The 26,580-nt window shown below is 43.3% G+C and overlaps 1 protein-coding gene across 2 annotated transcripts in view; it reads right to left on the reverse strand.

Annotated features, from left to right (window-relative positions):
* The window catches only part of ABRAXAS2 (abraxas 2, BRISC complex subunit), a 313,192-nt gene that overhangs the window by 77,656 nt on the left and 208,956 nt on the right, over positions 1–26,580 (reverse strand). For both annotated transcript variants that reach the window (XM_085601520.1, XM_085601512.1), the window contains exons 5-6: positions 24,103–24,293; positions 18,307–18,426 (exon numbers count right to left, since the gene is read on the reverse strand). In XM_085601520.1, the coding sequence (XP_085457646.1) occupies positions 18,307–18,426; positions 24,103–24,293 (311 nt within the window). The remainder of the gene's footprint in view (positions 1–18,306; positions 18,427–24,102; positions 24,294–26,580) is intronic.

Here is a 26,580-nt window from a genome sequence, read left to right on the forward strand (position 1 = left end):
TGTTGCTTGCCAGCAGTGTGTCTGTGTATTCCATTGCTGCTTTTGGAGTGTGGAAAACTCTTTCCCTTTGTGTGTTATCTTTAATCGCACCAGGTAGAGTATGGCGTAAGACGTCTTCTTTCTGGAGGCGTTTTTTGACCTGTAGATACTCTTTCCGAGCCGACAGTACCGCCATTGTGAAGTCTGGGAAAAATAGCAACGTGTTCCCTTGATGGTGTATCTCTCTTATCGCAGGCCAGCCAGAGTACCGGGTCTCTGTCCCTATAGTTTAGTAGTCTGGCCACAATTGGACGTGGCTGTGTCCCCTGGCTGCGGCCGAGGCGCCAGCAAGCGATGCACCCTCTCGATGATTAACATAGGGAAGAGCGCCTATGCTCCGAAAATTTCCTTTAATAGGTTCTCGACATAGTGCTCCATGCATTCAGGATTAGTAAATTAAGGCACTCCGACGATTCTTATATTATTGCACCATGATCTCGCTTCCAATTCTTCATTTTTCGCTTGGATGACTGATCGTACTTTTTCCATATTGAGACTTTTGGTGCTTAGTTCTTGTGTTCCGTCTTCGGCAGCCGATATTCTGTTTTCCATTTTGTTCGTTCTCCTTGTCTGTTGTGCCATTTTGGTAGTGAGGTGGTCCATACGCGAGTTTAGCTGGTCTATTTTGCTGTCAATTGATTGCAGACTCTTCTGCATTGCTGCCAGGGTGGATGCTAGGTTATCTGCCGAGTTGCCCTGCTCTTCCATAGTGACCGCTGTTTTAATGGTCGCTTTCGTGCTTTTGAGCGATTCAAATGTGATTTTAGGCTGTGCTTTATCTGCTTCCCCCTTCTGAGTTCCACGGCGGCCTCGTGGATCCTTTTACATTTGATTGATGATTGATGCACCCCTTGTTTTCCGCCCTGCACCTCTTTTTGTGCAGCTTTTATGTCCTGTGGTGGTGCTATTACAGGCTAAGTTTTGTTACTTGTACCAACGACCGCGGTTGGCTGTTGGCCTTGCCCTGTTTGTGGCCCTGCTGCTCTGCTTTTGGACCTCCTTTTATACCGTGAGTGCTATTGTTTGCTTTTCAGGAGGCCTGTTCCCGGAGTGACACCCTCTGTGTCCCGTTTATGTGTTTTGTGGTTTTATTTGCCTGTCTATCACTTGTCTGAAAGTCACTTCTGCGATGCTGTCTGGGTTCTATTTTGTATATCCACAAACTCTCTAGTGAGCGTCTTATCTGGGAAGACTTGTCGCACGGGCCCTGGGGAACCGGTGCCTCGCCAGCAGCCAATCTCTCAATTCAACTTCTGCAGAATACTACATATTATGGGACCTCTCGGCTCGCCTCTTGGCGTTATATTCTGGTAGGTCTTACCACGCGGCCTATTTTGCCCACTGCCCGCTGTTGCACAAGGAACGCCGCCTCGCTGTACCTTTGGACGCTTGCTTAATTTGGCTCGTTACTGTCCCTCAGTGCACGGATGTTAGCCCACCACACTAGGGCCTGCCTTTGAGAGCAGCATGGCCTCCAGGGGTGTGCGTCAGCCCCGTGGTCAGTTTCTCGCTTGCCGTTGCCACATTGTCTGCCCTTCTATTGTTTGGGCTTGGCACCATGTTACGCATGCATCCCACCCGTTCCCAATGTTGCAGCCGCTGAGTCCGCAGTTGCGCTAACAGCGTGTCCATCTGAGAGACCGGCCTCGGCAGTTCCAGCATGCCTCACGGCCCCAGGTAGGGCAGCCAGGCGGGCCTGCTGCGCGGCTTACTCTCACCAGGTTGTCTATTGGTGGGGGACGAGGTATGCCTTTGATCCCGGCGTGCGGCTTCTGTTAGCTATCTGCAGCACATTAGGACCGCATTCTCAGCATTCAGCTCCTCACAGCACTCGTTTTCAGTGTTTCCTTCGCTGGATCGTGGCGATTTTGACTTGTTTCAATTCCTCTTGCGTTCCACAGCCGATAGTCCGTGTTTGCTGCGATGTTGCGCTGGCTGGAGTCAGGATTGTGTCGGATGTTTGCTCACGGCCGGCCGAGCTGCACTATAGTGCGGCCATCTTGCCGTGGGCTCTCTAGCGCACCCCTACACCCTGGTGTAAGTAAGAAGTAATGCAACACAATCGCACAAATAATCATTGCATGGGATGTTTTTTAAGCATGGTTTATACCCTCTTGTGCTGAAATGTGGTGTATCATTGGCAAACATGTTCCAAACTATTTTTGCGTGCATTACTACCTAATTTTTAGGTTGAGCCTTCAAGACAGCACAATCTGTTGGTTTAAGAAATAAATATTATGGGGTTACCTAGAAAACAGTCTTGCACCCATCCCAATGCTTACCATTGGTTGGCTTTACTATTTTTATTTGCTTTCTTTTTTTTTCAGCCTGTCCATCTTGTTTTTGTGCCTCCCATGAAGCACAGCCTATTTACCATCTCTTCGATTAGCTTGTTTTTATGCTTCCTTTGGTCACTTTCAGGGAGCTACTTTTTTCTTTTTAAGCATCACACAAAAGTGCATGTGTTTTCCAGTTGTCTTCCTCATGCGCTTTTCTCACCCACCTTTTTTCCATGTGCTTCTCTCCTACCAGAACTCATGTTTTTCTCTCGCTATTTTCATAACAAAAACACACACAATCTACACCTACTATATACACACACTACTGTAAGAAGAAAACAACGAAAAAAGGTGAGATCTATTGGCTTTGCCAATGCTTGTTTTACTTACGGTGCCGCTGCTTGAAACTTTGGAATTAAGTACGATTCAGCTTAGGATTTTGCACTTCAGATTGCTAGTTATTAAATAATTTTACTTTTATTTTTTTAAGATCTGCAAAATCCAATTGGTTATTCCATCAAGAAACTGCTTCTGCAAACACTGGTGTTTTCTTGCTTCAATTATCTCTCATCCTTATATGCAGGTTTACCCAAAACCATCACAATCCCATCACAGTCCATTTAGATGAGTCCACAAGGATGAAACACTGGTGTCAAAACCTGTACAACATTAGCTGCACTTTAAAACTCAATGAAAGACAAACAGGCTGTGGGTTTGGACTGCCCAGTTCTGCATTTACCTTGATACATTATCTGGGAAAGACTAACAGGGTTGCGAACAGTATGGCGCTCCACCTGCCTGTGTATTTCTTCTCTATTCTCATCCCCCAGTCACCTACTGCCTCCTATATGCATTATAGCTTCAGAGGTTAGTTTCTTATAATTGTTAAATTGTGTTTATTGTGTATGGTCTTTAAACAGTATCATTACTTGGGCTCCTCTTACCTGTTCTTCTTAATTCCTACACATGTCCATAGCCGCTCATAGTGTCCTGTCCCCTTATGTTTGTGTACACCCCGTTACCCTCTTTCATCACCCTGCTTTCACTCTTTTAAACTACTGGATCCTTGGCTATTGAAGCAACCTTTTTCTGTTGTATCAGCTTGTTCTTGCTTGATTTAAGGTTCTTCACAAAAACATTTTTGACCACCTGATTGCTGCATTAGTTGAGGAATTTAAAAAAACATTTGCTACACGATTTTTTGGGGAGTGCCCCCTGTAAAATTGTGCATTTGCACTTCTGAGAATGGGCGGGGATGAGAAAGGAGGAGGTTGTAATCTGCCACCCAACCCTCCTTTGCCCACCCACCCATTGACAAATAGAAAATGGCAGAAACCAGTTTTAGGTTGCCACCAGGAATGGAAAAAGGCAGCACCCATTTTGAGGTCTGGCATTAATCAAGACCATTAGACTTTGATAAAATTATTTGTATAATATACTTAAATGAGCTTTCAGCCAGCCCCGTACATCCATCGGTCTGTTGAGTCAAACATTTTCTTCCACCTGCTACAGCCCACTACCGCCATTGGCTAACGTAATTTTTAGTGATTGTCCTTTCACAAGGTGCATATCATAACACAAAATAGTTCCCTTTAGTGCCTGGGTTTAGCAAAGGCTAAAAGCATTATCTGCATTCGTCTTTTTTCAGATCGACGAGGCCCCAGAATTGACAAAGCAAGAGTTTAGCAGCACACACCAGCCCTTTGGGGTCGCAGTCAGCCCACAATCCCTGAACAGGAATCCACCACTCAACACCAGGAAAGATTTTTTTGGGTGGGGGGGGAAGCGGTTTGGCCGTGTAAGGTTTTGACCCCACCCTCCACCTGGCATAAGGGCCAACCACCACATGGTGGTAATTAACATTTTCTATTCCTTGACATGTGGGATGGGGTAGGGTGATTGAGTCCTGTTCACACTAAGCCTCCCCTCCCAAAGAAGGAATAATATACTATCGTTATTTTAATTGCATTTCAGTTTCCCTTGATATGCGAGTTGCAAGTTGAGTTTTTTATTTTCCCCCCTTGGAGGCGTGTTCTTCTTGGTCATAATAATTGGCAGGTTTGACCTCTTGACAGCCAAGACATTTCACGTATTCATTTGCTTGCTGTCTTGTACCACACTTTCAGTTGCACAGCATTGCATTACATTCTCACCTTCCGCTCATATTGCACACAGAATTCCCTGTGTTTTATTATTTCTACAGTTACCTCTGCATCCTACCCAGCATATGGGATTTGAGAAAATGTTTTAGACAGGAAATAGAGATAGTATCTCAGTCGAAGACTGCTACCCAGGCCTTAACTCAAATAAAGGAGGAGAGCACTGAGGCCGGTTCTGATATTGAGAATACACCAGAGGGAGAGGATCATGGACTAAAATCTAGAAAAAAAAATTAGGTGGTGAAATTCTAACTGATGATTACTCCTCTTCCGGTGATTCGGAATAAAATTGCAATGCAGCACGGCAAGGGAGCAGTGATATCCCTTTCAAGCACAATCTGCCTAGCTAAGAGACAGTGGCAGCATAGCCGTAGCTCGAGTGCAGGTATGTACTATGCAGAGCACAGAAAGACTGCTCACTTGACAGCCTTCTAATAGGTATCAGCAAGAGCGGCTCGTTCACAAGAGCGGAGGACAGTTGCCCTGCAGAAACAATGCCCCCAGAGCTGACAAATAAAAAGTAATAACGCTTATTTATTAGCATTTTATTTTTCAGCAACCCGTCCTGAACCCAGTGTCAAGACGGGGAGAGGCAATTGCTGCTGAGTGGCAGCAGGGAGTTGTGCGCTTATGTTTAAAGTTGGGCATTTTAACCTTCTCTAACCTAGCTGTCTTAGACAGCTGGGTTAAAGAAAGCACAGTCTTCCAGTGCCCTTAAGAGCCCTGAGATAGGCCACTAACTCCAATCACGATGCTTCTCTCACACTGTGACAGCAGTGCCAGGATTGGGTATTGCAGTTACCTGGGTCCCAGAGCTCTGAGGATAGACAAGGAGGGTGTTGTGCAGCAAACCAGTAAAGTAATCGCCATTTTTTTCTCCATTTTAGTACCACCCGCTCACCACTCTAAATACGTGCTAGCCGCCACTGGTTATTAGCCCGAAATTCCTCCATTCACGGAAGAGGATGGATGTACAGTCAATATTGCAATTGTTTGCCTTTTTGCTACTTCCATCCTTTTGTGAATGATGCGTTACTTGAGGACATTGTGTGCCAAACAGTTTTTGGAGGAGCATGGATTTGCTCTGGAGCCTCATTTTAACACATTTGTGAACTCACACTTTACTTGGGCAGTTAAAGAGATTCTGGGTCCTTAACGGTCCCAGTCAATAATAGAATGACCTTCAAGATCCTCACACATGCCAACAACGTTCTCCACAATGCAGGACCAGCATATCTGAACCACCGCCTCTTTCCATACACTCACCAGAAAGCTTTGCTTTGCCCAACTTGCCCTAGCCACCGCCCACGGATTCACAAGACCAGAACTGGAGGAAGATCCTTCTCCTACCTTGCTCCTAAGACCTGGAACACCCTGCCTCCCCACCTCAGGCACCTTACTGACCCAATTCAGGAAGGATCTCAAGACCGGACTGTTTTACTGAACCTCCTCGCCTAGATGGATCAGCAGGCCCCCCTTGAGCACCTTGAGACCCTTACGGGTGAGTAGTCGATCTATATACATTCCTGATTTATTGAACACTGCTAATAGGGCTAAAGCACAAAGCAACACTATAGACTTACTTACTGGTCATATCGTATGTCTGGGCAACACCTAGCTTCCCATTTGTCATGACCAGAGATCTTTTTTGATTCTGCAGATTATGCTGCATTTCAGGGGTAATTCAGCAGCATTGACATAAAACTATCCAGAACATGAAAGGTTGCTCAGAATACAGCCTGTAGTGGAACATTGCTCTGCCAAATTTCCAGATATTTATACAGTTGGGAACAATACAGTGGTCGATGAGTCTTTGTTACTGTACAAAGGTTCACTCAGTGGCAGCCGCCACACAAAGTGGTGGGGTGGGTGAAGGGGGCGCAGGGGGAGGGGGGCTAGTTTGATTATTTTTAAAAAGGAAGAATTACCTGGAGCTGCAGGCCGATTTCCGCGTCAGTGTTCTTCTTCCTGGTCGCATCAGAGACTCCCTGCCCATTTCCCGTGCTGCTCTCATGCTATAAGAGCAGCGCGGAGATTGCCCTGAGTGGGCTGCTTTGACGCTCTGCTCAGGACAGGGAGTCTGTGCTGTTTCAACAACCCAGCTGTTCAATACAGCTGGGTTGGACAAACCTAAGTGAGCATGTGAGTTTGGACAGCCTGAGATGGCTGGCCAAACACACATGCGCACTTAGAAGTGCACAAACCAGACATCCTCCCCCGCCCCTCCTAACGCACGCTCATCCAGCATGTAAAAAATAAAGAGATATATAGCGATGATAGAATATAGTGGGAGGACTCTGCGGAGGAGCCACCCCTGGGTCACTGCTGTTTACGCAGGTCATACAAAAGCTCAAAACATATTCATCAATCTGTAAACGTTGTGTGAGAGCTCCAACTGTTAGGTATGCAGCCCGAGTGTGTACACTAAGAAGGAGGACTCCAGTATAAATCTTAGAGGTTGCGCTTTCACATTAGGAATTAGTGAAAAGATGGGATCTTCCTCAAACACTCAGTTATCAAGGTTATAGACATTATGTAGACAACTTTTATGCAGGACTCCAGCTGTTCAGCGAGCTGAACAAATCTGGCACTGCGGTTAGCAGTACAAGTTACCACAAAGGATTCCCTTATGAGCTTATATGCAAGAAGCTCCAAAAAGGTAATTGCAACAAATGGCAGGCTGCGACATTCCCAGATAGATGGGATGTACATGTGTTCACTAAAGTTCATGATAAGTGCACTTCTCTAATCATGGTTTTGGGTCAGTTGGCAGAAGGGCACACCAACTGTATATCCGATTATAATAAGTATATTGGCTGAGACAACAAAGCTACTTAACCCATATGACCAAACTGATAAAACTTGCATGCAGTGGAAAAGCAGGTCGTCCACCTGATTCAAGTGGCTGAAAACAATGCACATGCCGTCTATAGTTAGACTACCATGGGAAGGCAGGTGTTCTTCCTTGACTTTTACAGTTGGTTGTTATTGATAGATTTACAGTTGTAAACTAACTGTTTGACTGGCCCTGCATGGATAAATACCTTCCATGGGGCATTATTTGACTTGCTAGGCAGCCTTTCAAAGTGTTCCATCTAATTTGAAAAATATTTCTAGTGGTTTGTAGACAAAAAAAAACCTACCATAATTCATGTCTGTTTTTCTTCCTAAATTAGATTTTTGGCCTGCTGGTTACCATCATCCTCCATCAAAATGCAGGGGGCATTCCTTCTGCTGTATTAGAACATTAGAATGTTGCAGACAATGGAGTGCTCAGGGCTTCTACGGGCAGGTAGAAGCCTGCAGATCATCATTCTAAAACAATAAACGTATTCATCTGTAACCTAACCACATCTAATGGAACTCCTTACTCGGACATAACATAAATTGGCGACTAGTTGGATTAAAACTACGCGTGAGGATTTACTTCTACCTTCTTAAGGAACCTTTAGTCAAGATTTTACTTAAAAAATAACTTACTTAAGGATTTTGCCGCCCTTCGCCCCACCAGTGTCCAGATTCACCAGACAGCTCATTGACAGGGCGTATTGCTTCCTGTTTCAGGTCACATCCATTTCATGTCAAGAGGCAAACCTTCAGATTCTTTTTTACCAAGGTGTGTACCTGGCATCTACTTAGAGAGGCACTAAACCAATCAACCCACTGACTGGGCATGAATTGAACTGAAGTAGTTTGAGGCAACTGCCTCATCATGCAGCTAACGTGTGCCTCATCACGCAGCTACCGTGTTGTGGTGTACAGTGACTGCTGAGAGTTGCTGCGCGATAATGGTGCATTGTGTCCTGCTACTTTATATTGACTTTGTTTTGAGGCAAGTGGTAAATCACGACATGCAGCTTGGTACAGGTGGGCATGATTTATACATTGTGAACTGAGTGCAGCTTTGTTACAATGTCCTTTGATGAGATGTTCAGTGGGGAATTTGTTTGTTACTGTCACGCATGGATATAGCAAGCACACATGCTACTCAGTTTCTACGCGAGTTTATTTTTGTCTGCCGTTTTGTTCTAAATCTAGACCAGGTGAGAGTCTGGGCCGTTGCAGCACGTGCTGTCTTTTCAAAATGAGCCACGAGTCAAGCTTTGCACACACGATCTTACCCTTCTTTCTTTCGTCATCGTTGCTATGCAGCTCACAAACTATTGTGGGACGCTTGCGTGCTATAACGTGCCTTGAGCCATCTGGCGCAACGTCACTGGCGTGCCTCCATCTTGCGGTTGTAGTCATCAAGATAACTCCTGGCGTACGAACTACATAGTAGGGTACAACCTGCTTCAGCCATCTGCAAACCACGTGTAAATTCCAATAAAGCTGATGTTAGAGTTATATGTGTACTTTCTGTGAAGCTGCGACATGTTGGGCCTACATCGTTTTCTGCTTTATGTTTGCCATGTCCCTACTGTGATGCCACGTTGGACACCCATTGTGTTCTATCTGTTTGCCAGTAATAAGGGTACTTACTTCCCACTTTTATGTCCATGGAGCCTTATTTGTGTGAGGTATTTCGAGGGACATTTATTTTACTGTCCATAGTCTTACCACCTTCGAATTAAAGATGCTTTGCAGTGTTCTCCTTGCTTAACCTTTAAGTGCTGAACTTTAGGACATACTGGGTACTTAAGCAACATGTTTTGCTATCTCATTTGGCTCCCATTACTACGGCGTTTTACTATTATGCATTTTTCTGTTTCTTCTCATACCTGCATTTTCTCTCTATCACTACATCTTGCCATTTCACTTATGTAATGCTTCTCTTATTATACAATGTGTTGATGCTAGTTTGTTTCTTTTAGTACTGCCATTATATTTTCTGATATTCCTGCTTTAACTTAATTCATGATAGTGTTTTTATTACATGGACATTTACATACTATAGTACTGTTAACATGCATCTTTCCTGAATTTCAGGTTTTGCGTTTTTCTCTCTCTTTGGTTGTCAGTTGGTATCTTTTGCTCCTTTACTTGAACTGCTTTTACTATGCATTTTTTTTGCTCTTGTGTACTACTGGTTGAATGTGCATTTCTCTTGGTTTTCTTTCCTGTGTGGTCTCTTTTTAGGTGTGTCGGCACCATTTATCCTCTTTGGGGTGCGGTTCATCTAGATCGCTCTCTTTTATGCGTGTTCTGTTCGGAGATTTCCCTTACTTCTGTGGGGCAGAGATCTCCCTTACTTTATGGTTGGGTGTATACCACCTGTTGCTTGCTTTCTTGTTTCGGTGTCAGCCACCCACTGCTTACTTATGACTGATTTCAGTTTGGGTGCCAGTCACCCCGTGCTTACTTTCTGGTTGGGTGTAAGCCACCCCCTGCTTACTTTCTGGTTGGGTGTAAGCCACCCTTTGCTTGCTTTCTAGTTGGGTGTATTCTCTTCCTGGTAGGGTGTAATTCACCCCTTGCTTGTTTTTTGTTTGGGTGACTGCCACCCGTTGCTTACTTTTGGTTGGTTGCAAGTCTTTGTCCTTTTTTTCTTCCTTTTGCTGTGTTCTGTTTCCCATTTTCTGCGCCAGCCGGTGTGGTGGTACTTTGGAGCACTCTTTCCTTGTTTGTTTTAGTGGAATACTTCTTTCTTATTTATGTATGTCTCTTTCTCCTTTTGCTTTCTTGTTTTTGGACAGTTTCCTTCATTTTGGAATTTTCTGTTTAAATTTTGCTCTGCTAAGGAAGGAGATGTGTGTCCTATATTTCATGTATTCCCTTTCCTCCTTGCATCTTGCTGCATTTTTATGCATAGTCGCAATTCAAGTGTCTTGTGTAGTTCACAAAATGCTGTTTGCATTTGCGATATCTTCTTATGCAAGTTTCTTTTTTGTAACTGTAATTTTCTGCTTATAGTCTAGCATTTTGTGTTTCTTATGCAATGCTGTTTTCTACTTGTATTTTGTGACATTTTCTCTTGCAAGTTTCTTTTGTATCATTGTGATCTTTCTTCTTATATTTTCTATGTTTTTGTGTATTATATAAAGGGGGATGGTGTGTTATATCTAAGGTTTTATACTATGCATCTTCCCTGTTTCACTGCCTCTGCTGCTCAGCCAGTGTGAATGTGTTGGGTAGAACGTTGGGGTGGATGGTGATGTCACTGGAATGTGAGGATTGCTGTGAGGTGGAGTGTCAGTTGGATCCTGGGCTGAGCAGCAGAGAGGCTTCTCCTGGGGGCCCTTATTTACATCTTTAATGGAAAACTTACCTAACATCTAAGAACAATAAACTTATTCAGGTGTAACCTAGCCACGTCTACTGGAACTCCTTACTACGACACAACAAAAGGCCTCTCGGGCCTGAGGGGATTTAATCCCCTTGGGATCCAACAGGCCTTTGTTTTTGCTAATTAGAACATTTTGCCCTCTAGGGCGGTATGTTCTAATAGCCTTTGAGCCCTCCTAGCGGGCTGTACAGGCCATTAAAGGGCCAGCTCCCTTGTTAAAGGCCCTAGTTAGCGCTGGAGCGGCCTTTCAATGGCCGATAGAGCCTGCTAGGTCGGGCTCTAAGGCTATATTACTTTACAGACAATACACGGCACATAATGATTGATGAGTAAGCGCCACATTTTGATAGAGTACACTGACTGTCAAAACCTTAAGCTATTTAGTCTTTCTAGAAACTATTTTTAAGGAACTCATAAGAGGTAGTTTCGTTTTTTTTTAACCTAGTTTTGAAATGTAGGTATGGTCACATTGCCTGACAGATAAATGTGCAAGTTATCAGCACAAACCCAACTTACTAACACACATTGGAAGAAGTTAGATTTAACGCAGTCAGTTCATGAAAGATGCATGAAAGAAATCTTCAAGAGTCTAACATTGTACCTTGGGGAGGCATCAGTAAAGGTTCATATGTCACCAGCACAGTATTAGTGAGGACTCAGAGTGAGACAGACATATGAAGAGATGTCCAAAGCTTTGCTTCAACTTGCTTTCATTGGGATCACGTTTAGGTAGAAGGCATATGATCAAGACAGGAGTGAAACAGAGATGACTACACCCAATACTACTCACTTATATCAACCAGGCTACTGGTATGACCTATTTATCCTCTGTCAAAACGTGATGGATCGACCAACTGCCATATTACAGGTGCATTACAGTGAATGAACTGCACATCAAGTTGAATAGGACAGCTGAAGGTTTTGAGGAGTACCCCGTCCGGCAGGCCCTAAGGTGCTTAGTCTTTCTGGAAGTGCTTTTTGGGAACTTTGGAGAGTCCACCACTTGATTTTTGCCCAACTTTTGAAATGTAGGTTTGTTCACATTGTCTCAAGAGTAGGTCCTCAAGACATCCTCGAACATCCCACAACTTACAACCACACACTAGACGGAGGTGGATTTTCCATGGTGAGAGTGCTATTGGAGCAAGAAGGACAAGTTCTCTTGAGCCTCAGCTGGCTGCACCAGGGAGGAGCTAGTAAAGATTCACCTGGCACTTATGCAATATTAGTTAGGACTACAAGTGAGAGAGATATTAAGAGGTAGTCAAATCTTAGCTTCAACTTGTTTTCGTAGGGATGGCATGTAGGTAGAAGGAAGATTACCAGGTAGGATCCAAAAACAAATGACTGCACTCATCACTACTTACATAAGTCGTACTACAAACACACCTCTAACCACGCATACAGATCGATATGTAAATTCTACATTCTTTTGGTACTTGTACGCTTTACAAATTCCAGACAGGGTCCCTAGTGCTAGAAGTAGGATCCAATGATGCTATGCATTTCAGGGTCTACTTTCCTTTACAATTTTCAACTCTGAATCCTTAGAATATAAAATTAAAAAACAACTGAATTGGTAATGGAATTTCTGTACCTGTGATGTACATATTGAGTAATGCTACAACATTAATCATTCTCACAGTTCTGTTGATTACAATTATTCTGAGAACTGTTTATGTGCTTGCTCTATGGAAGAGGAAAGGTGTGACAACACCCAAATGCAGTCAATGGTGACGCCACGTAGGACGTGACTGAAGAATCTGGAACAAGGATCATCCATTTTCTAGGAAGATCAACCACACCCAGACGTTTCTGAAACAATAAGGGCAGTTCAGGGTATTGCAGCCTGCGTAGATCCCACAACTTTTTCTTGAGCAGAATGCCCTTTAATTGGCAAACTATGGCTAAAAATCAATCACACATTGTCCTGAGATTTCCTGATATTTCAGTGAAGGAAAATTCAGGAATCTACACCACCAAACATTTGCACACTTCTTCCAATAAAAACAGTACCCTGAGCTTACTACAGAATTACTAGTTTTTAGATTACTTGATTTCTAGTTTTCAGGAAAGTCTGGGTTTTGTATGTTTCCCTGGGTGGCGACAAAGCTTGGGCCCAAATATCGCAGCTACTGATATCATCAGAATGGGTCAACTTGCAATGTGGAATCTTATTGTCTCCAGGTTGCATTTTGGAGTCGTGGATGATGGACCCAGTGGCCTGGGTTTTCACTAGTTCCCAGCACAAAGTGCACGTAGGTAGACACCACATAAAAGACTACCGCTTAGAAAATGCAAAAACTGTGGTAAAATTATAACTCTACCTGTTCCTGAAAACTGGTCATAGCATAGCAAACCTTTTGTTGTTACCATTTTTTAGGGGAAAAAACACTTTCATATATATATATATATTATATACACACACACACACACACACACACACACAAAATCTTTGTCTAGGTTCCTTCCAAAGAAATCCCCAAACCCTGGTTACTTTAGAGTGCCCAACACATGGGTAAAAAACTATGCAAATATGGCCTTGATACACATATGTAAGCTTAAGTGCAAAGCCACAACATCCGAAACAAGCATTGGCATAGCCAATAGGTCTCGCATTAATTACGTTTGAGCTATTGGCATTGCTAAATATTGCAACACCAATTGCAACCAAAGTCTGTAAATTGTAGGCCTAAAAAATGTGTATTTATTTTTGTAGCAATGGTGGCATGCCGCGCTTTAGATGAATATGTTTAAAAGTAAAGTGCGCCATACTGCGATTGCTACAATATTTAATTGTGGATGCGTTAACAATTGATGTGTGCACTGATGGCTGGTGGCGTGTGTGCCGGTAGAAATTGTGCACTGATGGCTGGTGGTGTGTGTGCCTGGTGGAAGTGTGCACTGCCGGCTGGTGGTGTGTGTGCCTGGTGGAAGCGTGCACTGACGGCTGGTGGTGTGTGTGCCTGGTGGAAGCGTGCACTGACGGCTGGTGGTGTGTGTGCCATGTGAAAGCGTGCACTGACTGCTGGTGGTGTGTGCCTGGTGAAAGCGTGCACTGACGGCTGGTGGTGTGGGTGTGCCTGGTGAAAGCCTGCACTGACGGCTTGTGGTGTGTGTGTGCCTGGTGAAAGCGTGCACTGACGGCTGGTGGTGTGTGTGTGCCTGGTGAAAGCGTGCATGGACAGCTGGTGGTATGTGTGTGCCTGGTGAAAGCGTGCACGGATGTCCGGTGGTGTGTGCCTGGTGGAAGCGAGCACTGATGGCTGGTGGTGTTTGTGCCTGTAGAAATTGTGCACTGATGGCTGGTGGTGTGTGTGCCTGGTGAAAGCGTGCACTGACGTCTGGTGGTGTGTGCCTGGTGGAAGCGTGCACTGACGGCTGGTGGTGTTTGTGCCTGGTGAAAGCGTGCACTGACGGCTGGTGGTGTTTGTGCCCGGTGAAAGCGCGCACTGACGGTGTGGTTGTGTGTGTGTGGTTGTGTTTGTGAATGTGGTTGTGTGTGTGTGGTTGTTGTGTGTGTTGTGCGTGTGTGTGTTGTGCGTGTGTGTGTTGTGCGTGTGTGTGTGTTGTGCGTGTGTGTGTGTGTGTTGTGCGTGTGTGTGTGTTGTGCGTGTGTGTGTGTTGTGCGTGTGTGTGTGTTGTGCGTGTGTGTGTGTTGTGCGTGTGTGTGTGTTGTGCGTGTGTGTGTGTTGTGCGTGTGTGTGTGTTGTGCGTGTGTGTGTGTTGTGCGTGTGTGTGTGTTGTGCGTGTGTGTGTTGTGCGTGTGTGTGTTGTGCGTGTGTGTGTTGTGCGTGTGTGTGTTGTGCGTGTGTGTGTTGTGCGTGTGTGTGTTGTGCGTGTGTGTGTTGTGCGTGTGTGTGTTGTGCGTGTGTGTGTTGTGCGTGTGTGTGTTGTGCGTGTGTGTGTTGTGCGTGTGTGTGTTGTGCGTGTGTGTGTTGTGCGTGTTGTGCGTGTGTGTGTTGTGCGTGTGTGTGTTGTGCGTGTGTGTGTTGTGCGTGTGTGTGTTGTGCGTGTGTGTGTTGTGCGTGTGTGTGTTGTGCGTGTGTGTGTGTGTTGTGCGTGTGTGTGTTGTGCGTGTGTGTGTTGTGCGTGTGTGTGTTGTGCGTGTGTGTTGTGTGTGTGTTGTGCGTGTGTGTGTGTTGTGCGTGTGTGTGTGTGCTTGTGGTTGTTTGTGTGTGTGGTTGTGTGTGTGGTTGTGTGTGTGGTTGTGTCACAGGGCAGCAAAGGGGACAGAAGGAGAAAGGCACAGAATCACGGGGGCAGCGAAGGGGACAGAAAGAGAAAACGGCACAGAATCACGGGGGCAGAGAAGGGGACAGAAGGAGAAAAAGGCACAGAATCACGGGGGCAGCGAAGGGGACAGGAGAAAAAAGGCACAGAATCACGGGGGCAGCGAAGGGGACAGAAGGAGAAAGGCACAGAATCACAGGGGCAGCGAAAGGGACAGAAGGAGAACAAGTTAGGAGTGAGGTGGGAGGAAAGACGCCAGTACATAGACACTATTAGTTTCATCTCTGCAGAGCGTGTCTATAGTGAGATTCTGGAGCAAGGAGGGAGTGTGAGAATGAGAGAGGCACAAGACATGAAGAAGGGAATAAATGTGATGGTTATGATTAGCATAAAGCACCGCATTTCAACTACTCAGCTCAAAAAAACAAATCGCATGTTGCGCTAATGTAAAAAGCTGGTTATTTTTACCCAAATGCGTCCCACTCATTTTGTCACCCTAAGAATGATAAAAGGTAAAGACCTATTTGCTTGTGTTTTAATGAGTTACCTGTAGGCTACACTTAAAACTTGCAAGCAAGCCCTTCTTCATTTGAGCTATCGGACTCGGCAAGGGGTCATTAATTGGATAGAAAAAGAGAGCTGTCTCACGAAAAATGGGATGAAATCTCTGCTATATCAAAAATAGGTTTTGAATAAATAAAAAAAAGTTAAAAAGTTTTGAAAGAATGATCTCTTTACTAGGCCAGCACATGACTTTGTTGATAGCAGTGTACAGTGAAATGCAACAGAGACAGACTCATATGTGCTTCCTGACCCTGGGGCAATGCCCACTTCACTGGTCCTCAGTATTTGCAAAATAGGACATGATAAACCCAATAACCTATGTTCAATTTAAAAAAATAAATAAATAGTTTTTGAATACTTATCCACCAATAGTTATTTAAGGTTATATTCAAGAGCAACCTACAGAACACAGAACTCGCGTAAAAAGACGACTGCATACAGAACCTAGAAGTTAAACCTCCTACATGGTAACTGCTGTGAGAGGTGTCTGGAGTGTTGCCTCTGACTCAGCGGAAAGTTGTGTGTTTTAGTTTTTGGAGTCTGAATGGAGTGAAAGCATATAGGTTTTCAATTAATGGAGACGCAGGAGGGGAGGTGCGCGCGCGAGCGCCTGCCGCTGCTAAAGTGAAAGCAATTACACACTGACAATCCCTCATCGCGATCACTCTAAAAGCGAAAGTGATCGCGATGACGCACGCTAGGGATGTGCGCGCAGCAGCGGGGGGAGGGGTATGGTGCTGAAGGGTGGCGCAGGAAAGGCAGTTGGCTGGGCGTGAAGGGAGAGGGGAATGCGGGGAGCAGCTGTGCGCGTGCACGCCATCGTGCACTGTAGCTTGTCGCCAGCACAAAAATGTGGGTAGCACTTTCTAAACCCACCTACTAAATGTCTCGCAGAGCATCGCTTACGCGATAGCTCAACGAAAATGGCTATAGAAAAGTAAATTCCGCCTCAAACAATTGTAATAGATTGTAATGTCCTGGGAGCGCTGTGGCCCGTATCATGGGATTAAAAGAAAGGCCAGAGAAAGCTGCTTGCAGTAGGTGTAGTGCCTAAAATCGCCAATATGTCCATAAAGCAAATAGGTAATGATTACAATGCCAAGGATGCGCTGTGGTTACTATCATGGAAATAAAAAAGGCATTCAATATTGGTCATAGTATGGGCTGTGCGTTACACCACGTAAATGTCAAAATAGAAATTAATCATAAAAGAATATACAACGAAACCATGTAAAGCAATGGGTTAAATACGGTGAGGCGCGTATGGCCACTTCCCTTGTCAAAATGTGAAGACAGTAATGCCAATTAATGCTGTTCCAGTTTGGCGCAGCGTGTTACATCACGTATAAGGCACGTTAGAGATGGGGGAGAAAAGCGTATTGGAAGCGCGTATAGACGCTTCTCTGTCCTTGCTTTCATTTAAGATATCAGTGGGTGCGGCACATTATGTCACATATCAGTTCAAAAAATAAGAACAAAAACGCAATTAGTTAAAATTTAAGGACAGTGCTACGGTTTCGCTGCGAGCGAATGATAGTTTTAAAGCGGACTTCTAAACGTGCTCGAGGTCAGGGAAGTAAAATGCGAAAGGGAATGAAGAGCGCATCGTAATGCTTACCTGAACGACCGAGAACCAATGTCTTGGGTGCCGAAGGAAATTAACTCCCGTGCTGCCCTTAAAATAGTGTGCGTTTTCCGGTATTGGCGTGGCTATAGGGACGGAACCACGTCTTGAATAGAAAGAATAGAGCGAAGCCGGTAAAAAAAAAAAGAAAAAAAAGAAAAAGGAGATGTATGTTCTAAATAAAGTAGTCTTCCATTCAGAGCATGACTAAAGCGAACACGATAGATTACGGTCACAATAAAGTAAAGGCAACATTGAAAAATTAAAATTAATTAAGACAAGCGGCCGCAAAAGTGATCGCGATCAAACATCAAAGCGGCTGCGAAAGTGAAAGTAATCGCATCAAGCGCGGCGCGCGCGCCTGCGCACATGCACTGTAGCTCTAGGCTGGCTTGGTAGCACTTTTTGGAGCCCTCTCAGAAAGTCTCGCCAGACCAGCGCATGCCCTGGGTCAGGCGAGACCTAAAAAGGATCAGCAGTGGGAGGGGAAAAGCCTCATCAGTAAAGGGGTTAAACCAAAAATTAATTACAAAACGATTAGGGGTATGGGTAAAAATTCAATGTTGTTTCTTCATGCTTAAACTTTGCCTATCTGTTTAATTATGAAGTGCAAATAATTTTACCAAAAGGCAAGTGGCCGCTTCTAGTCAATGCAGAGCTTATTACACAAAACAATTATGCTGCAGCTAAACGTGCGTGGCATCACCTGATAGTTAGACTTCCAAGTAGCTCTTAAAATGTACTACTTGTACAGGTATGTACTTCAACTCTATACTATATTGTTTATATCGTGAAAGGAAAGCAGAATGGCACAGAAGAGCTCCACATTTGAATAGAGCATACTTGAAGCTGTGGGCTTCATACAATATGGTGCGGGTTTGTGAAGTCGAGCCCCTAAAATAGGTTTGCTAAAGTAATCCAGGATTCTGCAGCTGCTCGCGGATGAAACCTATGTAGGGCACAGAAAAGGAAACTTTTTGTTTCTAGGCAATATAGGTTGTTAAAAAAAAAAAAAAAAAAGGAGGGCCCATTACCTGACAACGACAGAATTACTTGGGACTTACCAGGTCTTTAACTTAGTATGATAATAAGGCTTCTTTGAGTTCCATCCTTCACCCTCGCTCCAGTTTGCAACAACCTTTACAGATGCCACATGACTGTTTCCTTGCTACATTCACTTACCCGTGCTCCTTGATGACTTTGGCATAGTTCTGAGATGTGTTTGGCACAGAGGACATTTTATATTCCTGCTGACTGGTGTTGCCCAGGTTAGGGATGTTGAGTGACACCCTCTGATTGTATCTATAAGGACAGAGTAAAAGAAAGCTAAAATCTTCAGAACAGTGCAAACGCCTAACAGCAAAAACACCCACTGCCAGCTCCACAGAAGCACAGAGGCCTCTACTCAAAGAAAATAGTCTGCCTCACCCAATCCATTAACTCCAAAGACGGCAACCAAGATCCTTCCAAAAGAGACCAATAATAACAAACCCCAACCAGCATTGGCATAGCCAATAGGTCTCGCCTTTTGGATCTTATAAGAGTCTAGCCAGAGATATTGACTTTGCCAAGGTCTTTAAACTATGCTGTAGAGCATTGTAACAGCTGTGCCACATGTTGAAAAGTAATCATAAAATAGTGTTAAGCATTTTTGTTACCTTTTATTTAACCAAGAAGACATTATGTACAACTGAACAACATTATTAAAAAAATAATTAACATACAAAAATGTCTTCTAGTTTTTTGTTCTTGCAATGCTGACACTTTCTTCCTACTTGCTCTAATGATTGTTTTTATAGCTTTAGAAATGTAGGAAGGTGATTCAGTTTACAACGTACTACAAAAGTAAAACATCCTTTTTAGCAGTCTACCAGTCGATACTTTGATTTAAAATGGGTTTATCTATTTAAAACTGTTAGTGAAAAGAATTCTTGGTCCATGTATAAATATTTCTGTTCCTGCTGCACAGACACACTCAAGAACCATCTTTACTAGTCCAAACAGTGGGTGGGCCACTTCAGGGTCGCAGTGTTCACATTCCTGAATTGCCCCTTATTTGGCAGGGATGTGGAATGTTTGGGTGGTCGCAGCTCACAACACAGTGGTCTTGTAATCTCTGCTATAATACAAACTATTAACAGTGTACGCTTTTTCCACTGGGAATCATCGCTCTGATTTCAACAGCTCTGTAACTCACAAACACTTAAGGGACACGCATTGAAACAAGCACAGCTGAACAATGTAATAGTGCACATCGGGTTTTCTATAAGGGGAAGAGAACAGATGATGGATGAGAGAAGAGAGGTCGACAATGGATGGACGGACGAACGAACGGACGTTAGATGGATGAGAGGAGGGATGTGAGGAGAGACGAGAGGATGAATGGATGGATGGATGGATGGAGAGCAGGTGGATGCTGAATGGATAAGAGAAGGACAGGTAATGGATGGATGGATCGGATGGGATGGGTAGATGGATGGATGTTCTGAGCAAACAGAAGAGGAAGGATGTATCAGATGGGTGGATGAGGAGAGTGAGGTGATGCATTGATGGAGATGAGGAGGATGTTGAATGGACAAGAGAAGGACACAAGGAATGGATGGATGGATAGATAGAGAATTTGCCATTGGCTAGATGGGAGGAGAGACATGGTGATGTATGGATCAATGGAGAGGAGGATGTTGAATGGATGAAAGTAAGACGGAAGGATGGATGAGTAGTTGGACATTGGATGGATGAGAAAAGGATAGAAGTGATGGATAGATGGGTGGGTATTGGATGGAGGCGAGAAAGAGGAGATCCGCAGCATTTTCAGACACTGGTAAAATTGTCCTGCAAGCCGAACTGCCCTCGCACGAGACAGGAGTTTACAATGGAAGTTATCACCCCAGCCAAATTAAGTCAGAGAGTGCCAGCATTGTCTGAGACATCCCAGGTGCAGTGTCTGGAAAGTGGTAGCACAGCGCTCCCTACCTCTCCCCCGCAGCCCGCCCAACGAAGACAACATGTACCCTATAATTCGCATTTGTTTACTCTTTAGGAGGGCTCATGATTTGGTGGTTACCCAGTCAACATTGATGTTTGCTGCAGTCTTTCCTTCATCTCACAGGTGGGAGGGCAAACAGAGACCAGAGTGCAGGTGCTTGCAGTAGTGTAGGTGCAGCTGAGAGAAGCTTGCAAAAGTGGGGAACATGCCTTAGCTCGCGGCACTGGAAACAGTATCAGGTACCTTGAAGTGGTGTAGGGGCAGCCAAGGGAAGCTTGCAGACACAGAAGTGGCAGCCTCTATCATTAACTTTAGCGCGGGTGGGAGCACCTGTTGGAGAGTGACCACGTGAAAGTGGTCTGACTGAATGTAGAGGTTTAGCGGTCTGAGGTTCAGTATGGGTCTGAGGGAGACGTCCTTTTTTGGGATTAGGAAATACAGGGAGTAAACCCCTTGGCCTTGATGAGGCAAGGGGACTGGTTCTATTGCATGTTTTTGTAATAGAGAGAGAACCTCTTGTCTGAGAAGTAACAGATGCTCCGAGGACATGGGACGCTGTCTGGGAGGAATGTTTTTTGGAGGGTAGAAGTGAGTTCCAGGCAATAACCATACTGGATAATTTGTCTTACCCACTTGTCTGTTGTGATGGAATTCCAGACAGGTAGGAACTTTGAGAGACTTCCCCAGACAGGAGTGGGATGATCGGGGGGGAAATGCAGGGAAGTCACTGTTTAGTGGTGGGGGGGTCCGGCTATTGTTGCCACAAACTCTACCTTTATTATTGTTGCCTCTGTACCCTCCGTGAAAGTATGCTTTTGGGGATGTTTGAGTGGGGCTCTTGTAGGAGGAGGAGGGATGTTCTGGATCCATGGTTTTGGAGCCGGCTCTGTAGAAGGAGCGGCAAAAAGAGCCTCTAGGGGAAGGAAACTGTAAGGCCCCCCATAGTCTTAGTTGTTTCAGTATCCTTCTTCATCTTTTGTAGGGATGTGTCAACTGCGGGGCCGAAAAGATGTTCCTGATCAAACAGTTGATTTAAAATAGCAGTTTGAACCTCCTGCTTGAATCCGGAAACCCGTCTATCCATCACTTCTATCCTTTTCTCATCCATCCAATGTCCGACTACTCATCCATCCTTCCCTTCAGTTCCAGCAAAATATATACTAACTCATTGAGACGGCACAGCAAGACTATAATTAGTTCTGAAAAGGAGCATGATTCGGTTTGGAGCTACTAAGCCATGGTCATGGATCACACCCTCCATGACTGAACTGGTTTCCCAAACTTAAAATAAAAGCATTAGACATTTGCACTACATCAAATTTCACATGGGTACCAGTAAGAAGCTAAAGCCAGTTGAAATACCACCCTTAGAAAACACTGGTTAACCACATATCTACAAGCTGCATCAAGGTCTTCCAATCATGCCTTCTTAGCACCCCTAATCAGAGCCGAATAGCTTGGCTACTGTCCTAGTCTTGGGTGGAATTCAGTACACACCATTTCCCTTCTCTGGCAGACCTTAACGCTCTCTCCAATGTATAGCTAGTAAACTGGCATAACGGGAGATCAGCCTTAGATATATTTAAATCCTAATGCAAGTTCCTCTGTTGAAGAATGTCTTTTTAATGGAATGTAATTTCTTCCAAGTCTTATTCTATGATTGTGAGTACCTCCCATCAGTATTCTGCTTAAAGTGCTTCGTCCATTGGTGTTGTTAAAATGCTGTACATGAGCTTTGAATGAATATCCTCTCACCTGATACCCTCACTTGTACTTTCTTTACTACCCTCATGCTTTAGTAGATTACAAAAATAAATAATACATTTTTGTTTGGAATAGTTGCAACCAAGGAAAGTATGAAGAGGTGTAAAATGAAAAAACATCCCTACAATCTCAACCATTAGGAAAGTCCCAAATATTTATGTTATCTGGAAATTAATATCAAAGAAATCTTGTAAAAAAGATGCCAAACCAATCATGTGATCAATTACCAAAATGTTGTTTCATGCGATCATCTAGATTAAGAGCAATGATCTACTGCAAGGTATATTTTTAACGTGAGACTAAGTAGGTATACATCCAATCCAATATTGAACAACAGAAAGCAAGAAAAGGCCAAAGCTTTATTTTACATTATCTTGGGTTTAATAAATTGTAAGTTCTTAACGTGTACAAAAAATAAACTATTTTACGTTTTCTATTTCTGCTAAAAAAAAGGATTTGAATGGAGCAATAAATTAAAATATATTCGAATGTATCTGGGAAAATGTCTAATAAGATCTCCTAAAACTACACTCCCTATACAAACTATCAACTGTATACTCAACCTTTCTAAAAAGGAAACATTAGCCAGCAAATACAATTTGTGCACGGCCAATTTTTCAAGATGGTTGAGGTTATCTTTGTGATTTTGTTAGTGGAAGGTTAAAAGATCACAATCTGATACGGAGCTAATCAGAAGAATATGTATTACCAATAGCTTGGAAATTAAGCCATCTTAAAAAAAAGTTACCCGTTGCAATTTGAAGGAAGCAAGCACAAATACATTTCAGAAGCATGAATACAAATTGTATCTCACTGAAAACTCTACCGGAAAAAATTCCTCATACTTATGGATACATTTATGATCTAACAGAACAAATCTGAACTAAATTTAGGGACTGGCCTACTGCGTTAGGGATGAGAAATTAAACTTTCTTGAAATGTGAAAAACTTGACTCATGTAAACAACAATACCAACTTGACGTATTCAAAAGCCTTGAAATCTGATATCCAGCAGGCGTTCCCCCCCCCCCTCCAGTGCATTTTTCCTACCTCTGATCTCTGTTTCATGTCAGTATTTGTAGTGTCTATTATTCATTCTAATAAGCCTTCATACAACATAACTTTACTTCTGACTGGTGCTTGTAAAAAAGAAAAAATGGGAAACATTTGCTGATCATCCCGTATTGAATACGATGTTATTCTACATAAAATATTATTTTTATCGGAGTCCATAAATGTCAGGAATAAATGCAGTTGGTATCTGTAGGATAAAACAATTTCGCACCTCAGGGAATGTTTCAAGTTGGGTAACTTATACATCAAGAATGGACAAAGTAACACAATTATGTGAATGTAAAATGTCTTAAGGCCAATGGTATAGCAGGAGGATTATGGGTAAATGTTGTGGATGTCTATCTTGGAGGGATGACTACCTTCACAATATACACCGGACAACAGTGTTACTGACCAGAGTAGTACACTTCTCAAATTTTTTGTCCAGCCTCCCAACATTTTTTACTCCAAATGTTGAGGATAGCCTCTTCTCCATCAATTTAACGCACCCGTTTCAAAACTTAAAATGTCAAATACTGTTGATAATGCATTTATTTTTATTCCAGATAAACTGCATTTTTATTGTTGCAATTTCAGTTCCAAATCACTTTTCATGATGTGTGGGCACAACTGTACCAATACTGCTTTGTTGTATAAAGCTCTGGTTTTGCCAACAAGTGTATTGTGATGAACACAATCACCTCCTGAGGGAAACCAACAGTCATACAATAGTAGGTATAATATATATCACTTTTTGTCGACTGCGCCAGTCCCGGGGGAAACAAGGCTACCTCCACTGCAATCATCCGGCTGATGTTAACTGGCTGTTTTTCATGTTTGGAAAGACTATTCATAACTTCCACATGGCAAGAGTATATGATTGTATAACAGATCTGTATCATGCATGGATGACTCAAAAAACAGGTAGGCAACGTTAGAAAGATCAAACTAAAACTTCATGCAATTTCAAGGAGTATGTCACAACAGTGGGCAATTTTGTGTAGACTGTGAAACCGGACCGTGTTCCACAAAAAAGCTTCAAACTGATGACATTACATGCCATCAAATATCCTCACTTTAGTTCATCTCACCCTGATCTCCCAAATGCAACACTAAACACATCAGTAAGAAAGACAGTGATATAAAACACTTTAAGAAAACGTCCAACATGGTACCTGCGGTTCGGTCTGAAGAGCACATGCTCCAGGGCATGGGTTGAGTTGTTTGCGGTAGAGATGAAGCTGATAAGAAGAAAGACAAGATCAGGAACACCGAGAAGTTCCGTCAGCTGTTTGTGGAGGACCTGCTCTCGATATGACATTTGTTGTTGCGTGTTCCTTCTAAATCTGTACCAGCCAATTACTTTCTGTAAAAAAGGAGCACAGTGGTTAAAGAATTCGACTGAAAAGCTTAATCAAGATAGACCACTAGGGCAAGGATAAAATGAAATATGGGTTTTAGCTTATTATAAATGATTGGGACTAACAGAAAGGAAAGAAATTTAGATTGGCATCTGGTTTGCGTAAAGATGGACTGGAATAGCATTATGAGCAGGACATAAAAAGTGTGATCTAAAATAGACAACAAATTACTCCAGAAGGAGAGGTAATGTGGTCATAAAGAGCAACAGAACGAGATGAGCATTTGTGGAGGCAGAAATAGTAAAGCGAGCTCAAGGTAAGAATTAACGACACAGAAATTGAAATGTGATGTTTGAAAATTGCATGTCATAAAGCACGCCCAGCAAGATTAGAGGCTTCCATTAGGCGTGGCTCAAAAATTGTTGCAAGGGGGCAAAACAGGGTAAAAAGGCAATAAATGTGGCTTAAAGCTCACCAGATGCTGTCCAAGATGGGTATTTTGTGTGACAAAGAGTAAGTGGAAGTGTACGAGACAGGCATTATTTGAAGCACAACGAGTAAAAAGATGGGGGTCAAAGAAAAGTCATGCACTTCTTTTTAAATAATGTTATATATTATGCCAATAACACAACTATCAATTAGAAGTACACACCAGTACTGCAGGGAAATGCCTCAAATGCTGAGGAGTGCTTATAAAGAAAAGATACTGCCCATCAATTTTTAGGACAGTGTGGGTCTTTTTTTCATGTGGAATTTATAATCTACTTTGGTTGACAAGCCTATTTATGTTGCCCCCTCAACTATGTTCAATCTTTCTCTCAGTTTACAAAGATGTGGTAGGACTAGCCTGGCGTTGCGGCTCATTGCTGATTTACAGCACACAACTTTCAACTTTGGAGTTGCAACGTTTCCCCTAATTATCATCTCAATAACTCCTCAACCTGTGACGCAAGCACTAGGCCGATGCAGGCATTAAACGCCTACCTATATACAACACAAAGCTTCTTACTTCGCAGCACCAAGCTGAATTCTCCTCAGCTGGAGTACAAAACACAGCTCCATTTCCGAGCATCTGCCAGAAACAGCAGATCCAGGTAGGACTTTCTTCAAAAGACCAAATCAACAACACTATTGATGCAGTCAAGCCTCTATCACAGACATCCACTGATCTGGTATCATCGGCTAACAAGGTGACCAACTTATTTGCACTTACTGTGGCTTCTCCTCATGGTTCATACGTCTCATTGAATGTCAAATATATACTACAAAAAAGTACAAAGCAGTACAAGCAATATCAGGGGAACATTTGCATAAAGACACCGATATATATTTAAATCCATATGAAACCCAATGACACTCATCCTTTGTTTTATGGTCACAGAAAACTACCTAGTGTTTATAGCGTGGACATGTCAACATTGCAAAAGAGTAGAAATCAACAAAACCATAATGTATTTAAAGAGTATGAAAAGTAAACTCAAACGTAATAGACGCCCATTATGTCTTTTGCCTTTAACTTTCCAACTAGACTAAACAGGAAAGAACCTGAGGGCTCTCAATGTACCCTTTAGGGTTAGGAACAGGGCGCCTATATACACTGAAAATCCTCGTAAATTGAACATATGATTATGCCTTAGTTCTACATAATTAAACTGAGTTTGTAAACTGGAGGAAAAAGATCCTAATCCCCATCAAGCACCATAGTAAGGGGTATGGAGCGAGGTGGAAGCAGGTGGAGGGATGGAAGGAGATGACGCTGGACGTAAACAACTTCAGTTTTCGAAGGAATGACATACAAGATCGTAGGGCCATCCAGTTGAGAAAAGCAGTTAGTCAGATATGCGTCACTAGAGATGGGAAGAGAAGGTAGGAAAGGAGATGTGGGTGCTACTGGGGTACAGACAATAGGAAAAGCCAGACACAGTAAAATCACTGCAGTGTAAATGGAGTAAGTGGGCCTCAGAGGGAGCCTTTGGCGATGCAACTTGTAAAGAGGTTGATGAGGTTTGATCGGAGCCCTAAGACTGGAGAAAGACTGATCATAGCATGTATGAAGAGAACCCATGTCATGCAGATCGTATGATATCGCTGTCTTAGAAGAAAGTAAATAATTTTTAATGTTTTCAACTGATTTATATTTCATATGTGTTTTTATGGTTTGTATAAACCAAATAAAATATTTTGAACTAATGACCTAGTCGAGTCACTCCACTGTTATAAGAATAAAAAACATGAAGACATGAAAAAAAAGGGACCCTGCTGACGTCAACTTACTTCTACTAAATATTCACT

The sequence above is a fragment of the Triturus cristatus genome, chromosome 1_2 (assembly GCF_964204655.1).
Source record: "Triturus cristatus chromosome 1_2, aTriCri1.1, whole genome shotgun sequence".
Taxonomy (NCBI): Eukaryota; Metazoa; Chordata; class Amphibia; order Caudata; family Salamandridae; genus Triturus; species Triturus cristatus.